Genomic DNA, 18,929 nt, shown 5'->3' on the forward strand with positions numbered 1-18,929 from the left:
GTGAAGTCTGGAGAGGCCTCAGAACCATCTCAGGCCACAAACAGCAGAACTCTCTGCCTGGGAGGGATGTGAGATGGGCAAATGAACTGAATCATTTCTTCAACAGATTTGATTCAACCATGAGACAGTCTACAACATCGGCTGCAGACTCACCCACCCCCACTGCTGCTGTTCCACCTCAGACACTTCACACCTCCTCTATTCACCCTGCTCACTCCCCCCCACCCCCAACAACAGCATCCAATACACACTCAACACAAGGCTCCAGCCTGTCTCTCTCGACCATCCAGGTTAGGAGGGAACTGAGGAGGATTAATGGCAAGAAGGCAGCGGGCCCAGATGGCATCAGCTCGAGGGTCGTCAGGTCCTGCGCGGACCAACTGTGTGGGGTGATGGAGCACCTCTTCAACCTGAGCCTGAGGTTGGGAAGAGTCCCACAGCTCTGGAAAACCTCCTGTGTTGTACCAGTGCCAAAGACTTCACGCCCCAAGGACCTCAACAGCTACAGGCCGGTGGCTCTGACATCCCACCTGATGAAGACCCTGGAGCGGTTGGTCCTGGCTCAGCTTCGGCGCCTAACAAGCTCATCACTGGACCCACTTCAGTTTGCCTACCAGCCTGGCATTGGAGCGGATGATGCCGTCATTCACCTCCTACATCGTTCCCTCGCTCACCTGGAGACCGCTGGAAGCACTGTGAGAATCATGTTCTTTGATTTCTCCAGTGCCTTCAACACTATTCTTCCCTCGGTTCTGAAGGACAAGCTGGAGAACTCTGGAGTGGACCATCACCTCACTACCTGGATTTTGGACTACCTCACCGACCGACCACAGTATGTGAGGACTCAGGGCTGTGTGTCGGACAGGGTCGTCTGCAGTACGGGGGCCCCACAGGGAACGGTTCTGGCTCCGTTCCTCTTCACCATCTACACTGCAGACTTCTCCCACAATTCCACCCAGTGCTTCCTGCAGAAGTTCTCTGATGACTCTGCAATAGTCGGCCTCATCACTGATGGGGACGACAAGGAGTACAGAGGACTGACTCAAGACTTTGTGGACTGGTGCCAGCTGAACTACCTCCAGATCAACGCCAGTAAAACCAAGGAGCTGGTGGTAGACTTCCGCAGGCACAAGCATTCTCCACTGCAACCACTGAACATCCAGGGTATGGACATTGAGGCTGTGGACAGCTACAGGTACCTTGGTGTTCATCTGAACAACAGACTGGACTGGACTCATAACTCAGACGCCCTCTACAGGAAAGGGCAGAGCAGGTTGTACCTGCTGCGGAGACTCAGGTCGTTTGGGGTGGAGGGCCCACTCCTGAAGACCTTCTATGACTCTGTGGTGGCTTCTGCTATCTTTTATGGTGCGGTCTGCTGGGGCGGCAGCATCTCTGCTGGGGACAGGAAGAGACTGAACAGGGTGATCCGAAGGGCCAGCTCTGTTCTAGGATGCCCTCTGGACCCAGTGGAGGTGGTGAGTGACAGGAGAACGGCGGCTAAGCTGTCATCCCTGTTGGACAACGTCTCCCACCCCATGCAGCAGACTGTGACAGCACTGAGCAGCTCCTTCAGTGGGAGACTGCGGCACCCACGGTGTGGGACGGAGAGATTTCGCAGGTCTTTCCTCCCCACTGCTGTCAGACTCCACAACAAAGACTTTAACTGAACAAACACACACATCCACACATGTGCAATAACACTAAGTGCAATAATCCTTTCTGGCATCGTTGTATTTTTACTCAGTTGTATATAGCATTCGTATTCTATTTTTATCTTATTGTATATTTTTATTCTATTTTATTCTACTGTATATAGTATATTATTTTATTCTATTCTGTACAGCTGTGTACTGTATTTATTCTTATTGTATTCTAATTTTTGCATCATAACTTTTGCACTGTCCACTTCCTGCTGTGACAAAACAAATTTCCCACGTGTGGGACTAATAAAGGTTATCTTATCTTAGATGCCAGTTATTTGACTGCAATTTCAATCATACTGGTTTAGTTGCGCATCAAGCTACATTAAATCCCTAACCTTCGACTTTACATATCATAAAAGAAATGGATAATAAATCAGACGCTCAAAACACAAGGAGCTGTTAATGGGACATTTATTAAAAAAAACAAAAAACAAAAACGGTATAGGAGAATCAGAAGGCATTAAAGGAAAAATACAGATGTCATTTACAGTTTAACTCAAAAAAATTGTTAAACAGCAACAGTTATACACAAACATTTACACAACCTGTACAAATATTTTTCCTCCGCAAACTTGCAAGTTAAATTTCAAAATAACTTAAATAGTTTTCTACGTAAAAGTGCAAATCCATATGGGTGTGATGTCTGTGAGTAAAACCATGGCGACAGAAAGGGTGCTTTGAGCTCACTGGCTGTAGGATGTCCACTTGTAAGGAAACACAAACACATTTAGCTGCGTAGTTATGATGCCTTGCACTGACCAGCAAATCAGTACTGTAATATCCCAAACAGTCCCAAACTCTGTGACGCCCTTTCTCAACCAATCGTGCCCAACCCTAAATAAAGCCACCGTTAAACATTGCAGTTCAGTCTTTGTAGTGTTCTCGGGTTCAAAGTTTGGAACGTCAGCATTACAGTATAGCAATGACAACCTGTTACATGTATGGTAGTGTTATAGGTTAGCATTAAAGTCACAGTTAACCACAGACCATTCTATACAGTCTTGAACCCCAAACACGACAGGGTTGTAGTAGTCCACAGGTTTCAGGTTTCGACAGCAAGTGTGAGTAGAGGTGAGGCGAAGGCGGCTGCTGCTGATTCTCCACAGTCACAAGGTATGAGGCGACAGAGAGTGGCAAACTGTTAATGCTGAAACTTCAAAGTCTCTACAGGCATCCTTCTCACTGGTGAGGAGGGGAGACATATTGAAAACAAAAAACTAACCCACACACGCTATTGGGCTTTACATGCTTCTGTAAAATCATGCAGCCGAGTCCAAAACAGAAAAAAGGAAAAAAACTAAAAGAAAATCACCATGAGGAGTATTACAGCATATCTGCTCATGAAGCACTGGTCACCATGGGCTCTACTGGACAGAAAACTGGAAATGTGTTTGGTAAATAAAAACGGTGTTTAGGCATTTGCAATACAAATGGGGGGAAAAAGAAGCAAGCATCGAGTCTTTGTGTGAGTTTGTGTAACATGAAGTAACTACGACTTCTGCTCGGCTCCTGCTGCAGACTGCCCTGCGCTCTCAGGCTTAAGGATCTGGTAGGTGATGAGGTACTCTGGGTAGGCCTAAAGAAAACAAAGCAGGGTGTCAGCCAATATTACACAGCACGTGTTGCTTTTTGCTAACGCTATGGCCCGAGTTCTTAATTACCTGCTCTCCTCTGTAGATGACGTACTCGGCGTAAGCTAGGCCGTTAACGCTGGGCCGCCCGATTACTGAATGATGTCCTGGGGGAGCGTGAGCCATCTTCATGGCACTGAACTGTAGGAACGACTTCCCCAAAGTCACTCGGCAGAAAAGCATTTGCCTGAGAAGTCACAACATATGAACTGAGTACAGGAACAAAACTTTGCTACAACATCTTTGTGCTGCAGTTTAATGGGTGACAGCCAAAAGTTACCTGTGGCACAGGTAGCAGGATCGGTCTTTGTGTGTTGGGCAGCCAGTGCCTCCACCGATGCCGTAGACGTATTGATTGCTTTTTGAGGAGTTCTCTGCAAAATAGATACCTGCTCCAAACATCCCTCCTATGTAGGCGTGACGCTCATCAAAGCCTTTGTGAATGATGGCATTGATAAACGGGGAGCCTGTAAGAAATTGTGGCAGGATGAAGTTACACAGTAGTCAGGTTTTCTGTTATGTCTGCTGCAGACACACAGAGCACATAGATGGTGTGACAGTGGGCGTGGTTACCGTGAAACAACATCCGCTCATTGTGATGGTTGTGGTTCTCATCTGCGATCTCCTTCTGCCTGTGGGTGTAACGTTCCCTCAGCTTCTTGTTTACCACCTTTTGAATCTGTGTGATACAGTAGGGTACATTTCAAACAGGATGCAGGGAGTTGTGTTTGTTTTACACCATAAACTAATGACCCCTCCCAAACTGCTGTAATATTGAGGTTTGTAACCCCAAAAATATACTAAATAAAGATTTTAAAAAATAGCCAACACTTGGTCAGTATTTTGCTGATAATCAAAACAGTCAAGTAAAGAGTCAGCATTCAGACCTTAATGATGTTGTATCTGCTGAAGACACCACCAGCATTGCCTCCATCTCTGTGCTCTCTGATGGTGCTCTGCATCTGTGTGACACACATGAACAACAAGATTTGTTATAAGGCACTCTGTCCAGCTATCGCTACATAATAATTTACCAGGTATTTAGAACAGCTGCATTAAAAAAGAGACACTATTTTTGGGTAAATGCAGCTTCTCAGCTCACCTCCTCCTCCACTGACTGGTACTCCTTGTCTTCTGGGGCGAGGTCTATAAGAATGGTTCCCTGGCTGGCACAGTGGAATGTCAGGTATGGGTTGCCACCTGAGAAGTGATCAAGATTCAAAGTGTAAAGATGCACACTCTCTATTAAAGTAGTACCAAAAAAATCCCCCCAAAAGCCACTGGGTTACACCTCACCTTGTTGGCCACCCAGCAGCCTCTCAACTCCCTTGATGAGCTTGTGTCGGTGGCCATATGCATTAATCCCGATCTCCTTCAGCTCCTCATGGCCCATGTCAGCCAGCACATCCAGTGTGATCTGAGAAAAAAAGAACCCCACAACAAATTGAGACCTTTAATAATTTAATTTTGGTCAAACGTATAACCAGCGGGTTACAGGTCCAGCGTAAAAGGTGTGCTTGCTAGAAAAAGCCATTATGACCTGCTCTCTCTCAAAGATGTCCCTGAGGTGCTCCAGGCCCAGACTCTTCAGGAATTGACTTATGTTCATGTCCAGCATTGCCACTATGAAAAAAAATAAAACAACAAAACAAAAAACCCAGAAGATTTAATAAAACAAATAATTGTAACACAAGCTCCCCAATCTCTTTTATGTCCAATTTGTCTGCTTAACAAGATTTTATAAACTGAGCAGTGTTTGATATAAGGACCGCAACAAACTTACTTTCCCCTTCCTTGCGGTCAGTGCCAGTGGCTCCATCTGCCACCCCGGAGGACCCTGTAGCAGCGGCAGCAGCCAGCTCAGTGAGGGGCCCGGCAAGGTTGTCTATGCTGCTGGCAGCTGAGAGACAAGAAGGCGTGGAGGCAGGGGAGATGACAGAGGCGCTGACCACTGTGGCCTGAGGCTTAAAGCAGCTGGGCAGGGCATCCGGTGGCATGGCATCCATCAGCAGGGCTCGGATGTCATCAGCCTGCAGGAATATACAAGTTAAAAAAATTCAGCAAAGGAAACAGCCTGAGCCTTTCAACGAGCAAACATATTAAAGTACAGAATTTCATTTTATGGTGCGTTTAGTATCACAGTTATTCTTTCAGACAGGAGCCATTACCGTAGCCAGATCCAGAGCAGTCTGCCCCTCCTGGTTCTTCATGGTGGGGTCGGCTCCATGAGCCAGCAGCAACGCACAGAGCTGTGTGCGACCCTTCTGAGCTGCTTCATGGAGGGGTGTGAACGCCCATTTGTCTGTGGCATTCACACACGTGTTGTATTTGATCAGAAGGGCTGCAATATCCACATGCTGCGAGGAAGAGAGGGAACAGATCACAAGTTAAACCCTGAACTTCAAGTTAAATAAAATAACACAGTTACTGACACAGAGTTTTCAAGAGCTGATGGCAAGGTCATCAGCTCAAGTATCTTTTCATCTAAAATGTTTACACTTTTCATGTATCTACAGCTACAAAACCCACAAAAATGTTTCTGTTTATGTAGCTGAGACTGACCCCGTAAGAGGCAGCATTATGAAGAGGGATAAGGCCTCCTTTGTCCTGTGCGTTGACGTCGGCCCCGTGTTCTAATAGATACTCCGCCACTTCAAGGTTGTTGTAGCCAGCTGAGAGAAGAAGAAGAAAAAAAAAAAAAAGAGTCAGTGCAACTTCCTTCATATGAACACACTTCGAAAAGTCTTTTTTAATGCATATTTAATTAGATGAGATTAGTCTCATTGAGCTCCACTCTTTTTACAGCTCGACATGAATAAAATGCAAAGGAAATACTGTGTAAATACAAAACACATAAGACCAACAGCCAGAAAAACAGGACATATTATGTTCCAAGTTTTTATGTCAAACAGTGTGTGAGTTAGTATTTTTACTCAGTACAAAAGTATACAAACACATCAGAAGAGCTTGTACCTGCGAGGTGAAGCGGTGTGGAGTTGCGCCCCTGTGTGTCTCTGCAGTTGATATTCTCCGGGGAGCAGAGCTTCTGGACCCGGGCCAGGCAGCCCTTCTTGGCAGCATCCAGCAGGGCGGCATCGCCCCTCAGCAGGTCCTGGATGTCCGTGTCCCCATCTTTCACCATGTCCAGCGGCATGTTGCCATCACGGTTCTTCTTGCTTGGGTCGGCTCCATGCTGAACAGAAAGGTTTAGTTGATCGATTTTATAAAAATATTTGTTGCACATGACACTGAGTGACTTTCCAGGCCAAAGTGATTCGTTTTCCTGTCAGAATCATGAGGGTGGGCGCTTACTTTGAGTAGCAGTTTGCAGATTTCATATTTTCCTTTGGCCGCAGCCTCGTGAAGAGGGGTGAACTTCCAAAGGTCGGCCACGTTCACTGAAGCTCCATGTCTGACCAGCAACTCGGCCACTTCATAGTGACCATAGGAGCACGCATTGTGGAGGGGAACAAGACCACTGAAGGAGGAAAACCGGCAGAAAAAAAGATCACATTTAAGAGGGAAGAAAATGTGTTTAAAGTACTGATAATTACGGCTTAAAAGGCTTTAAACATGATAACTTCTGATGTCTTTTATGACATTTTTAGTGAACTAACAGACTGTAAGATGGTAGTTTAAGAACTCACCCCTTGTCTTTGGCGTGAACGTCAGCTCCATGGTGTAGCAGGTATTCAACAACAGCCACTCGATTGTAACCGGCCGCAAAGTGCAGAGGAGTGGAGTGGCGCCCCTCCAAGTCCCGACAGTTTACGTTCTGGGGGGTGCAAAGTTGCTGCCAAACGTACATTTTCTAATTAGCCAAGTTTACAAGACATTACATTTTATATCACTGCTACTAGTGAGCATGTGGAACTGATGTGCTACAAATTTTACAAGTGTACAATAAAGATTTTATCACAGTAATAAGTCTCTGTGAAACTCATCATGAATGATCAGGCAGAAGAATCAGTGAACTTACTTGCACTGTATCCAGATCTCCTGCTTTGGCCGCCTCCAGAAACCTGTAGTCCACGTCAGAGTTACGTGTGGGAACATTTTCTGGAAAAGAGAAAGAAAAGAAAAAAAGCTGTCAAAGAAGGACTCACATACACCATGTGATGATCAAGAAAAATAGTGTTTTTTCCATTTTCTTGAAAGTTAGAAGTGCGGTAATCACCGTTGAGGATCTGTTGCACAGCTTCGTTGCCCATCTGAGCAGCGGTGAAGCCCTGCAGAGACACAATGGAGGGGTCGGCCCCGTAACTCAGCAGCAGCTTGCAGGTCTGGATGTGACCAGCCAGCGCCGCTCTATGAAGAGCTGTCTGACCCAGAGTGTCCACAGCATTGACCTGGAGTCAGAACGAAAGAGGTTTCTAAGTTTCATACCAACAACTCTCCCAAAGACCACATTTTTTCAAAAAGGAAATGCAAAAGCACACCTTTGCTCCATGTTTCTGCAGCACCTCAAGGATATCATTGTGAGCTCTCTCGGCAGCGACGTGCAACGGGGTCATGAAGCTAAAAGACGTCACAGATGAGAACATGTCACCATTATCACTCTTTAGTGCTGAATCAGCAGCTTTTCGTTTTTTTAAAATGTTTTACATCACGGTCTCACGTCTTTGCGGCACTTTAATGTGTTTTTACTTGCAACACATTTTTTTGCAATTATGTTGTCACATCTTAGACCACAGAGATTAAGTTGCTTAATTTGGAATAAAATGCTTATTATAATTATTATTATTATATCAGCTACATTCATTACCTTTAAGATGAACTCCTAGTTTATTTGCTTCTTACTTTTAAAAATACAATCTAAAAACTTTTTGTTGTTAACTTACTCTTTGTTCTTCTCATTGATGTTGGCACCTTTACGCAGCAACAACTCGGTCACCTGCTTTCTCTTAGGGTGGGGTGAAGCCACAGCACAGTGCTGAAATACACATTAACATTATATTAGTGCCGAGCTTCATCTTCATTATGCAGAATTATGCAAAGAACTGCTGGTAGCACAATGAGAGAGAGAGAGACAGGCATGTTAAGAGAAACTACTGGCAAGCTCCATAGACTTGATTCTGACCAGAGCTGTTTCGTTGGTCTGAGGATGTTTGAAGCTGATAATTTCCAGAGCCAGCGTCTTCTTCACTTTGGCCACGTCCGCCTCCCTGGCTGCCTGCAGCAATGAGTGACCTTTGAACTCATCTAAAAAGAGATGTGGAAATGACAAATTAGGTATGGTCTAATGATTTGGGTTTCTAAGTACATGAAAGCTAATCTTTGTGGAAAAAAATGCCTGCTGATGAAGCCTTTTAGGTGGCTTAGCGAGAACTCACAGGTAAGCCTTTCTTTCAGCTCTGGAGTCGGAGCCATGTCCACAGCACTCTTGCTGTGGCAGTTTAGGAGGGTGGGGTCAGCCCCGTGGCTTAGCAGCAAGGAACAAACCTCCACTCGGTTCTTGGATGCTGCCTCGTGGAGGGGAGTGAACTGCCACAGGTCCATGGCATTCACACAGGCTCCATGCTGCAGAGAGAAACAGCACAAAACGTGTACAGGAGAAGGAAGAAACATTTGTTTCATCACATCAGTATCTGACATAACAAAATGTAATTAGTGTCTGATTACAATTCCTAGCACTACGTTATTTCCTAGTTATAACTCATGACATGATTTTACAAAGCGAAACGAGTTACACTTATTCATTGCTCAATAACATTTCAACCAACCCAGAGTCCTAAAAGCACAAGCTCATCAAATAAGAAATCGTGTCTTACTTTAAGCAGAAGCTCGGTGACCTCGTAGTGACCGTAGGAGCAGGCGTTGTGAAGAGGAACCAGACCACTGCCGGACAACACACTCTGGTTAGTGTCGTGACTTATACTTAAAAGGACAAAAGAGAGAAGAGAAAAAAAAGCCTCACCCTTTGTCCTTGGCGTGAACATCAGCCCCATGCTGAAGGAGGAGCTGAACGATGCGGACCCGGTTGTACCCAGCAGCCAGGTGCAGCGGTGTAGACTGCAAGAGAAAGAAAGCCTGTTAACATCGTTCTTGGGCCGGGTCGGTGCATACTGCCTTTGATGGCCACATGAGCGAGCGGCTGATTAAGGCCAAAAGCAATTGTGCTAGAGCAGGCTATGCTCGGTGAGTTGCAGATGAATGGCGGACATCGTGATGCAGAGTCAATGAGTTTGTGGGGAAAATTCAACAACAAAATTCAGTTGCTGTTGTTACTATGTCTGACCTGAGCGACGACGAGCAACTTTAACCTCACTAGTCATCTAACTCGATTTCCAATTGATAAGATCTCAAAAAAATAAATCTTTTAGGTCTTAGTACTTCGAAAATAGGTTTGATGCAGTAAGCTGAGGAGTAGTAAAGTCCAAAAGGCTGCTTGTGAATTATGGTTAGGATACAATATCTGACTTACTTTCCAATTCCAGTTATAAAATAATTAACAAATAAATAAAAAGAAAAAACAATAGAGACATACAAAAATGCTTCCAATTTTAATTTCTATTAATTTTTCAATTACCTGTGTATAAAAACAATCATTCAATACTAGCTATTGAGTAAATAAAATTATATTGAATCCCAACCATAATAGGATGCAGTGAAGCTACAATAAGCAGGCTGAGAAAAAACAAAAAATCAAATAGCCTAATTTCAGCCAAGAAAAATGAGAATTAGTATAAGCAAAGCTGCAAATCCCATTTCAATTGCATTTGTTCACTGTTCAAAAATCTGGCTCAGGTCAAGCTCACAATGAAAAGAAGGGACATTGTTTCATTTCAATCCATGCAGTGATGTTAATATAAAAATGAAGAAATGTAAGACTATTAAGTGACAGTGAAAAAAAACAAAAAACAGCTCTGAATAATGAGAGTTGAATCATGGAGGCTTCATTCAGTTTGGGATGACACAAGCAATTTAGAAGCAATCAACATGGAGGGAAGAGCATAGCACTAGAATGGCAGGTTAAGTTTAGACCATTCATTACTGCATACCAACTAATCCAACAAGGACATGTGAAGTATACACAAGTTACAATGACACAAATTCAAGATTCGATTGACAAACAAAGTGCAGAGGGGCAGGCCTTCAGGCATGCATGAATTATCACCATCATCAAAAACAAAATTAATGAAAAGATAAATCAGACACTGATTTATGTGCAAGTGATCGAAAGCTGGAGAAGTGTGGGTGAGTGTGCAGAGGAGAGAGGACAGACGCTGAAGTAGGCAGGCAGTGGGCATTTTGTGCTCCTCTCCAAATCCAAAAAGATGAGTCGTCACCATGACACCAACCCAGTTCAGTCGCTCACTCACATTCACGCACACACAACAGAGGAGCATCAGGGTAGGATAAATGAGTGACCCGTACACCCAGGTCCATGATGTGCAATTAACAAGTGACAGCCAGCTTATTGGTCAAATAAAAACGATGGATTAAAAATAAAAGAATAAAAACAAAAACAAACAAAAAAGATCACAACAGTGCATCAATTAAGTGGCCGTTATCAAGGTCAACTTACCAGCATTTTTTGTGATGTTGACTGATCGACAAATGTTGCCAGAGTCACACGGAAAACAAAATGAAACAAAAATTACAAAATGACAGTGTCTTTTCACAGCAATTTCTCTCTCTCCCTTAAAGTCAGTGAAACATAAAGCGCAGTAAGACAATAACCACTGTTTGATCCGTCAAAGACGGTGTGAGATTAAATGTGACACGGGGCCAGAGAGGGTAAGTAGCTGGAGGATGCAGTGGAGACTGCTCCTCCTCTTCTTAGGTCTGCTTAAATTCCAGACCACATCTCCAAAGTGGCTTACAGACCTAGATCATGCAAACATCAATTCTACTGCAAAGAGGTAACACTTTAATTTCTGATGGAAAAAAATACGGTTAGAAGTGAATGACATGTGCTGAAAAACTGTTAGCAACAATGAGTTTTCATGGAATAATGAAGGTAGTAGTTATGTTTTGTTTTAAGCTGGTTAGAGAAATAAACACATTTATTCAGGATAAGAAAGCTAATCATTCAATAATTTGAAAATAATGCATGAGGGACCAACCCCACCCCCCCTCCCAAAGAAAAGAAAAAAGAAACACACACACAAACAGTAGGAGTAAATGCTCCTGTTCATAGGGATGCAATGGAAACAAGATCCCTCACCTAAATCAGCCATGATAAACAGTGTGTAAAGTCTAAAAGAGGAGTGCCAGCTGTGTTTGTACCATTACACATGTAGTTCCCTCAACCACAAAGAGGAAGACAAAAAACAAAACAAACAAAATTAACAGGAGGAAACCTGCATGGTGATCTAAACACTGCTTACAGTGTAATCACGTCCCACTAACAAAGACTAAGAACTGAAAATGACACAGAAATAAACTGTGCAGAATACATTAAGCCTAGTTCTTTGATCTGACCAGATGTGCTTCCACAGAAAATAGATTTCACAACTGACCAAACATGCTGGAAAAATATAGTTTTGGGGGTTTTTCGTGTAAATTTATGTCTACTTTAGCTTCAAGAGAATGTATACAGAATCAACTAGCCTGATAAACTGGGTTGAAATAGTGCTTTTAGTGGTTTCCTTGAAAAAGGCTGGACAATTAAAAGCCAAGTTGAAGAAAACTGATGCTGTTAAAATGAGGATGATTTCACAGCAGCAAATGGATTGTGGATGGTCTCATGAGAGTCACGCATGCATGATTAGAGAATAAGAAATGTCTAAAACAGGTATTTCCAAATTAAGATGGCCCCAACATAAATCCTCTATAGAAACACCATTCAAACTAATTCAGACTCCTTTAAACACATGCTGACTGAATTAAAAAACAAACGAACAAAAAAAACACAACGTGCATTTTCCCCCTCAAAATCTGAAGTTTTGGAAACACACTAGTAAACGTGTATGTATGTATTTGGTGTAATGTGCTACTTGTGGCTCATTTACCTTGCGACCATCGCTGGCGTGACAGTTGACATTTAATGGAGTCAGCAGTGCCATCAGTTTTTCTTCATTTCCACTCCTGTAATTAGATGGTTGAAAAGACTCAGATGTTGTTAAATCAAAATAAATTGATGGAAACTAGCAACTAAGACGAGGTCAATTAAAGTCAGATTAAAAGGATATCACATGCAATCATTTTTCTCCTCCTTCATATGTTTTAACTCTTAAATGTGCTTACAGAATCACAGGACACACCAGCATCGTTTCTATAACTGCAGTTTACCCAAGAACTTCATGTCATCAACTATTGACACACTCACCTTGCTGCTTCCAAAAGTTCATCCTTCTTGTATTCACCTGGAACAAGAAAAACTCTCAGATTAGAGAAACGTGTGAAACACTTATACATAAATATTGGCATGTGACTTAACTTTACATAGCATTTATTGCTTATGTTTGTTTGGCACATTAACCGAGACTGACCAGTGAGAACCGCCTTAGCTGAAGGGTCAGCCAGATCCAGAGCAGACTTGCCATCGGTGTTGCGGATGTTAGGATCAGCTCCGTGTTGCAGTAACACTGCAAAAGATAAGATGAAATAAACAAAAACTTGCATTTTAACGTTCCTTTTTTGTGTTACTCAGAATGCTGTGCATATTAATAAAGAGGAAGGCTGGTTAAACAGCATAGATAATAATAAAAGACACAAAGTTGAAAACAGTGTTCAAGCTGGCACCACCTCTATATTTTAAAGAGCCCCAGGGGAGAACGCCACCTCGCACAATGAATGCTCCAGCTCATCAGACGTTTGCACATACACTCAAAGAACTAGAATGACATCAGTCTTGTATTCATCTGGATGAAAATGAGCGCTTAGATTAGAGCCTGGCATGCAAAACACTTCACATAAATGTTTGCAGTGGATATAACTTTCCATGGGCAATTACAGTCTCTGTTTGTTTGGCAAGTTAAGTGCTGAGAATGAACCCGGCTGATTTATCAAGTAGAACCTCAGTTATTTCCACACAGGCACATTTTATTTATACAAATAATCCGTATGAGTCAAAGACTGAGGCTTAGGATGGCTCATAATGCCAGTTCAAACTAGGGCTGGGCCATATTATACCGTTCACGGTAATACCAGTATAATGTTAGGCAACGATAGGAAAATGAAATATCGCGATAGAATATGAGTACAACGCGCATGCGCAGTGCCTTTGTTTTCATACGCACATGGCCGATTGTTCAGCGAAACAGATGAACCAGAATTGGTTTGTAAAAATGGTGCAACTTCAGTGATGTGGAACTGGTTTGGTGTTTGTCCGTCAGATACATGACAAAGCACCTTTTTTGCAGAACATGCAAGCGGCCGTCGTTATTGTTGGACTAAGATGCGCAAATCTGGGAGTAATCTGGGTCCTAAACTCCGTATACTTCAGGTCAAAGAACACTGCAGCATCACAGAGTTAAAAACTGTCTAAATTCTTTCATCTTTAATAAAACGATCAGCATTGCTGCTTTACCAGGTGTAACTATGAAGTCTAACTTCCAGGCATCCATGAAAACAAAATTTATTACATTTAACGGAGTTAGAAGTTAGCAGGAAGCTAGCGGAAGTTAGCTCGCTAGTTTCGCTAGTTGCCTAAGCATGATATAGCATGTTCTGACTGAGAGATTTCTGAAAAATTCAAACGTACAGCTCTGCTATCACTTCCAACATTGTTTGATTTATCTGACTGCTTTGTTTCGCTTAATGTGCCTTATAATCCCATGCACCTTATGGTCCGAAAAATACGTACTGCACACTGCAGTTTAATGTTGCAAAGCACCTGTTTTTAACTTCAGTGGATATTATACATGGTTATGCTCAGGATATGTCAGCCCATTTCTACTGGAAATGCCTTTTGGTTAAACTTTCAGCAAGGAATTTGCATTTGCACTGTTACATTTTTATAAAGCTTTAATGTACATAAAAACCAGCTTCTTGTTTAAGTGAAAATAAATGGAAGGTTGTCTTTTTGCGCTAGTAATGTTGTGGAGTTGTATTTTGTCTCGCATCAATTATATCGTCAGTTATATCGTTATCGCAAATTTTCAAATATATATCGTGATAAATATTTTTGGCCATATCGCCCTAGTTCAAACTGTTTCTTTACTCTTGAAATGAGTCCACAAGATGTACTTCTACATGGCAGCCATCCCTGCATAGGCAAATGTTTATGTAAATTAACAAATAAAAAGGTTATATAGGCTATAGAAATTTGATAGGGGAAAAAAAAAAAAACACTAAGGCATTTGTTTGTGTGTCACCCCAGTGTAAGTAATGTTTTCAGCCTGCTCTGGCTGTTTTTCCTCTGTCTCACACACATATTTATTAAGTTTTTCACTCCCACACATACACAATTCCATATTTGCCTAACCGTAGATATAAACGGCTAGCATCCTTACCAATGCACACATCTATCTTTCCCTTGATGGCAGCCTCATGTAACGGAGTGTAGTTCCAGTTGTCTCTGGCATTTGGATCTGCGCCTTGACACAAGAGGAGGCTGACAACTTCTGCGTGTCCAAAAGAGCAGGCATTATGCAGGGGGATGAGACCTCCATCATCCCTAGCGTGAACATTGGCCCCAGTCTGCAGAAGGTGCTCCACAACATCTTTTCTACCAAAGCCTGAAAGAAGCACGTGCGTTGAGTTTTTCCATCTATATTACATTAAGCGTTTTGCATAAGTATCCTGCTAACATTAATAGCTTTTAGCCATTCACAGGAAATATCCCAACAAAAACAACACTTTATAACTATATTAAAATATAAATACTCTTTATACGATTAAGCATCCGTATAGATACACAAACTTCTTACCTATAATAATTGCAGAGGTGTTTTATTTAATTTAGGGCTTGGGAACTTAGCAAACAACATACACGTAGTAGCATACTGTTAGTTTTTGTTGCAGTTCATGCTAACGTACGGTTATCCTAACTAAAAGATACGACGGTTTGCGTTTCCTAGCTAAATGTTATTAGCGGCACAGCTTATAAAACAGTTATAAAACGACAGCTTAAAATTATAGTTACATTTTAAGGAATATATAAGAAAGATAAATGTAAATAAAATGTTAGCGCTAGCACTAAACAAGTCAAGCAAAACACATTATCTAGCTAGCCGCCCGCAGTATGTTAGCTAATAACAAGATGCTGTTGCTACTTCATTAGCTCGTTACCCGCAGCGAAATGAAGGGGGGTTGATTTTCGACCAGCCATGTCCTTCGCGTTTACATTCACCGAATCCACAAGTCTCTTTACTCTGGATACGTCTCCATTACGACAGGCCTCGAACAACTCCCTGAACGCCCCACCGATGCCGCTGCTGCCGTCGGTGGGACTGGCAGCTCCAGAGCCAGGGCTCGAAACGCTGCTGCTACCTCCGCCAGAGGTTGTCGTGGTGGAGCTCGCACTGCTCGCTAAGGCCGGGGCTGGTAGGTCTGGGGAGGCCAAAGCCATTTCAATCCCTCCGCTGCACTCCCTCTCATTCTCCGAAGGTCCGACGGCCGAGGTCAGCAAAGCCATCGGCGGAGAGCCCGGAGGAGCGCCAGAAAGAGAGCCGTTTCTCGGCGGAGACTGTAAAGTATTTTGCTGTTGTTGCTGCTGCGATGAACGTCGAGACACCGCCATTACAGCAGCTCTCAGGCGATAATAAAAGCAGTTCCTCCTTCTTTCCGGTGAAAGTGGTCGTGTTTCCTGTCAGCTGTTTTCTTAGTGGAGCCTGGCAGTGGACCCCCTCCCCCTCTCCGACTTAAACTTACTATAATGCATTGCAAAACACATTAAAAAATATCGTCTTTAGGTATTACATTGCTTTATTGCCTTATTTAAAATTGATTATTTAATTTAAAAGAACGTACTAAAAGACTGAAAATAGGTTTGTGAGATTTGGGGGGAGAATTTTTTTAAATAGTTTTTTTTATGTGAAATATATATTTTATATTTCACAGTGCAATAAACAATTAATAATAAAAAATAATAAACGAACTTTAAAAAAAAGAATTAATTGCTTTGGGGGGCTTATGCCTGGGGCGGCAGAGATAATTAAAAAAAATCTCAAGTAATTCTCAATTGTTCCACTGGCAGACTTCTTTTCCGTACAATAAACCGCAAAAAAACTGAAGGGTTTTCATAATGTTTAAGTATAATATGACATCAGATATGGCAGCTTTTGTTCTTGATGTTTGTTTTTTGATCTTTGGTTCATCTATGTTGACCCGGAGGTCCCGGTCAACACAGGTGCACTGCACTTTGAGCTTTTCCAAAAAAAGATCAATAAGAAAAACTACCACAGACCTTCCACGGCACAAGAAAGACTGAGCGGACTGGCAGTAATTAGTATTAACAATAAAGTTGGCCATCAGATTTCTTGCAGTGATGTAATGATTTTCCTTCTAGAAAAGCTTGAAAACAAAAATGCTAAGAGGACGGAGTGTTGAGGAAAACCAAAAAAGTCAAAAGTCTGGATTCCAATCATTCATTTTCAAATGTAGTTCTTCTTATTTTTACCAAAGTGTTTAGACATGTTTACATAGTTTTCAGAACAAATTTATACATCTTGTTCCCTTGTTTCACCTACGTCTATGAATTTACAATACTGAAGTATTTCTCTGATATATTTTTTATTATATTTAGTAGTTAGAACTTAAAACATTAACTAGGGACTGTTTAATTGAAGGGATTTTAATTTTATTTCTATTTTTATGGCACTTTGTTGTTGCACACTGCTCTTACACTTTATTTAAAACTAGAAATAATAAAGCAGTTGATGTGTTTCAGCCTGTAACGTTTAGTGTCTGTTGGTACTTCATCACTTTGAATAAGTGTAAGTCAACACCAGGCCCCACTTTCAGTCTTTCCATTTCTCCTTTCCAAACACATGAATAACAGTCCATTATTTTCACCGTTAAACACTAAAATATTCTTGACTTTTTTAATAAACAAATTAAACGACAGCCAGCATCCCAGTTATTTCAAACTTTAAAAAAAATCTCCATCCCCGTGTGGAAAAGTTTCACCTTTGCTAACTGCATGCTAAAGGAAGTAAAGATATTTTCCAACTTAAAATCTCAATTATTTTCCAAACTCATTTCAACCAATTTTTTAATTTTAATTGTACCTTATGTTCATGTAGGACTCAAGAAAGCGTACTTTGAACTAGGATCCAATCATGGGATTTGTCATCCACAGTTCTCATCATGAATGACGTCTCCTGTGACACTGAGTGCTTCAACACTTTCATCACTCCTGACAACAAGTGATTTCTTTGTGTAAAACCAGGCAGTTATGCAATTGGTCAGAAATGATCTGTCCCATAGACAGGGATGCAGGTGCCCAGCTACGAGCTGGTTTATTAATACTAAGCTAAAGAAGAAAAGGAACTCACTGTAGTTCTCACAGCTCAGGACAAGCAGACACCTGATGTTGAGTGACTGAATGGAACTAAAGCAAGAATTCATGATGATGACAAAACTCTGCATATGCAGTCAGGAGACTGATGACCTGTGAAATGAACTGTTAGAAATGTGCAGATATGTGTAAACATTGATCAACATTTAACATCCAGCATGGAGCAAAACTTCTGACCGACATCTATGAGAACCTTTAATCTCGTCATCTTTGTAGTGAAATATGACTCATTAAACCTTTCCATGTATTTTATCCACAGTGAAAACTATTCACTTTGCTGGACCCCAAAATCACATGTGTTCAATTCATTTCATTAGATACTAGCAATACTATTAAATTGGACCTCATTACTATCATATAGCAATTAATGTGAAACTGAGTCATATCATAATCTATATATGTAATATGTTTTTGCCTGAATCTTCCACCACAAACAGAAAGAGGACATGTGAGCTGCTGTCTGAGTAACAATGCAAATACACACCAGAAATTGTTTAGTAAAGACAAATTTAATAAATGAAAGCTGGTGAGAGGGCCTTCAGTGCATCCATCCATCCATCTCTTCTGCTTATCTGGTTCAAGGTTGGAGCCGTCCCAGCTGTTATGGGGTCAGAGGCAGGGGCAAAACCTGGACAGGTGGCCAGTCTAACACAGAGAAACACACAACCATTCACACTCACATTCAACCTAACTGCATCGCTCTGGACTGTGGGAAGAAGCCGGAGTACCTGGAGGGATCCACAAAGGCATGAGGACTCTCTTGCTCTCAGGTCACTGCCGTTCACGCTGCTCTGAACACTCTCAGTTGTCTTTGGAACAAATAACACCAAATGAGAGTGAATCACTTCAGAACAACAGGAACACTCCTGGTTATTGTGAGCAAACGTCATAACAAGATGAATATATTTACCATTTTAATGAGGGAGAATCTTCTGTGTGGAGTTTCTTCTCAGCGTGACTCTTTTTCCTGACTTTTAGAAACAAGAGGCAGAAAAGAAAGAATAAAAGTTAAAACCTCCACAATTTTCAAGTATTTTAGGACAGAATTTTAGAAACAACCTTAAACACTATTTACTACTTACCACTTTGTTCAGGCTTGCTGGTGTTCGACATGCTTCACTTTATATTAAATCCTGAAGCGCTTCCTCAGTGGAGTCGGGCTCTGGATGCTGTTGTCTTCCT

General features: G+C 42.0%; 1 protein-coding gene across 2 annotated transcripts; it reads right to left on the reverse strand.

Moving 5' to 3' along the window:
* Positions 1–2,123: 2,123 nt before the first annotated feature.
* On the reverse strand, positions 2,124–16,033 carry LOC309718634 (poly [ADP-ribose] polymerase tankyrase-1-like). 2 transcript variants are annotated; one of them, XM_082554078.1, is made up of 28 exons: positions 15,518–16,021; positions 14,740–14,964; positions 12,775–12,870; positions 12,612–12,648; positions 12,295–12,370; positions 10,866–10,886; positions 9,255–9,349; positions 9,109–9,175; positions 8,671–8,857; positions 8,418–8,539; positions 8,179–8,270; positions 7,777–7,855; positions 7,515–7,686; positions 7,317–7,396; positions 6,985–7,130; positions 6,650–6,815; positions 6,311–6,530; positions 5,900–6,009; positions 5,506–5,694; positions 5,121–5,367; positions 4,878–4,960; positions 4,634–4,754; positions 4,440–4,537; positions 4,225–4,299; positions 3,911–4,016; positions 3,618–3,804; positions 3,368–3,524; positions 2,124–3,282 (listed from the first exon to the last, which is right to left on the reverse strand). In XM_082554078.1, the coding sequence occupies exons 1-28, from the start codon at positions 15,966–15,968 to the stop codon at positions 3,196–3,198; spliced, it is 3,792 nt and encodes a 1,263-aa protein (XP_082410204.1). In that variant the 5' UTR covers positions 15,969–16,021; the 3' UTR covers positions 2,124–3,195. The 2 variants fall into 2 exon arrangements, with proteins under 2 accessions (XP_082410204.1, XP_082410203.1); XM_082554077.1 differs by lacking the exon at positions 10,866–10,886 and having other exon boundaries at positions 15,518–16,033.
* Between the last annotated feature and the right edge of the window lie 2,896 nt (positions 16,034–18,929).

The sequence above is a fragment of the Aulonocara stuartgranti genome (assembly GCF_965226115.1).
Source record: "Aulonocara stuartgranti genome assembly, chromosome: 12".
Lineage (NCBI taxonomy): Eukaryota > Metazoa > Chordata > Actinopteri > Cichliformes > Cichlidae > Aulonocara > Aulonocara stuartgranti.

Excerpts from the sequence above, each read along its gene's own strand:
- LOC309718634 (XM_082554078.1), bottom strand. The coding sequence starts at position 15,968 with ATGGCGGTGTCTCGACGTTCATCGCAGCAGCAACAACAGCAAAATACT. Across the intron at positions 4,538-4,633 it reads GCTGCTGGGTGGCCAACAAG|GTGGCAACCCATACCTGACA; the intron begins GTGAGGTGTAAC and ends ATCACTTCTCAG. Across the intron at positions 4,017-4,224 it reads GCAGATACAACATCATTAAG|ATTCAAAAGGTGGTAAACAA; the intron begins GTCTGAATGCTG and ends TGTATCACACAG.